Source organism: Colobus angolensis, unplaced genomic scaffold, assembly GCF_000951035.1.
Source record: "Colobus angolensis palliatus isolate OR3802 unplaced genomic scaffold, Cang.pa_1.0 Scaffold187, whole genome shotgun sequence".
Taxonomy (NCBI): Eukaryota; Metazoa; Chordata; class Mammalia; order Primates; family Cercopithecidae; genus Colobus; species Colobus angolensis.
The window spans coordinates 797,498-798,623 of NW_012115010.1; the positions used below are offsets into that span (position 1 = coordinate 797,498).

The window sequence follows — 1,126 nt, forward strand, 5'->3', positions numbered from 1 at the left end:
TTTTTTTTTTTTTTTTAAATAGACGGGGTCTCACTATGTTGCTCACGTTGGTCTCAAACTCCTGGGCTCAAGTGATCCTCCCACTTTGGCCTCCCAAAATGCTGGGATTACAGGTGTGAGTCACTGCACCTGGCCTTTCCTCTCCAGCCTTTGCCCCCTCTCGACTCCTCCTGAAATTCCTTTGCTCCATTATTGCCTGTCAGAAGCTTCCCTGCTACTCAAGCTCCAGTAAGGCTGCCCTGGACACCCGCATGGGTCTGATCTCTGCCGGCTGTGCCTCCTTGGCTGCACCCTTCTCACACACCTCCTGCTTTCCCCCTCCTGCCAAACCCCTATGTCTTACTCTCCACTGGTTATACAGGGCCACCCTCAGGCACGTCTGTGTTCCCCCAGAGCCCAGCCTGTGGCAGCTTCATGGGGAAGAGGACTCTGGTCTCATCCCAGACCTCACAGGGAGAAGGAAGGGAAGGTAGAAGGTCAGGGCCCAATACAGACAGCAGGCTGTCTCTACCCGGCACTTCAGGCTGTGGGGCAGTCCTTCCTTCAGCGGGGTGAGAAAGATGCTACCCACTCTCCCAGCTGAGGCAAAAGGCCCTGCCACTACCACGAACAGCTCTGGGGAACAGGGAGAGAACGAAGGCCTGTGTCCCCTCCTTTCAGGGTGCCTAAGGGGCCCCAGCAGCCTCTTCCCCCGCCCATGGGGCAGACACCACGCACAGGCCCTCTGGTGCCTGGTGGAAGGACGTAACAAGTGGTAAGAGCTCACCTGTGGTGAAGAGGTGCTTGACGGGCTGGTCTGGGGGGCTCTTCATGCCCCCAGGGGCAGCAGGGGAGGACTGGGTGCGGCCCAGGGCCTGGTGGGGCACAGTGGCCAGGCTGAGGGGCGCCTGGTACACCTGCAGCGGCTGCAGAGGCTGAGCATCTGAGAACAGCTGTAGGGGAGGAGAGTGGGAGGGGGCCTGGGTCAGACTCAGCCAGCACAGGGGAGGGCAGGCCCTGTCAGGGCCTCCAGAGGGGCCCCAATCCAGCCCTTTTCTTCCAAGTCTCCTCCTTCCCCCACCTCCTCCCACTTGCTCCCTCTAGGGACAGGAGACACATCTCCTGAGACAAGGAGGGATGGGGGAGA

At 60.0% G+C, this 1,126-nt stretch overlaps 1 protein-coding gene across 2 annotated transcripts in view; it reads right to left on the minus strand.

The window, feature by feature from the left end:
* The window catches only part of HDAC5 (histone deacetylase 5), a 61,100-nt gene that overhangs the window by 11,185 nt on the left and 48,789 nt on the right, over window positions 1-1,126 (minus strand). For both annotated transcript variants that reach the window (XM_011940077.1, XM_011940076.1), the window contains exon 14: window positions 767-932. In XM_011940077.1, the coding sequence (XP_011795467.1) occupies window positions 767-932 (166 nt within the window). The remainder of the gene's footprint in view (window positions 1-766; window positions 933-1,126) is intronic.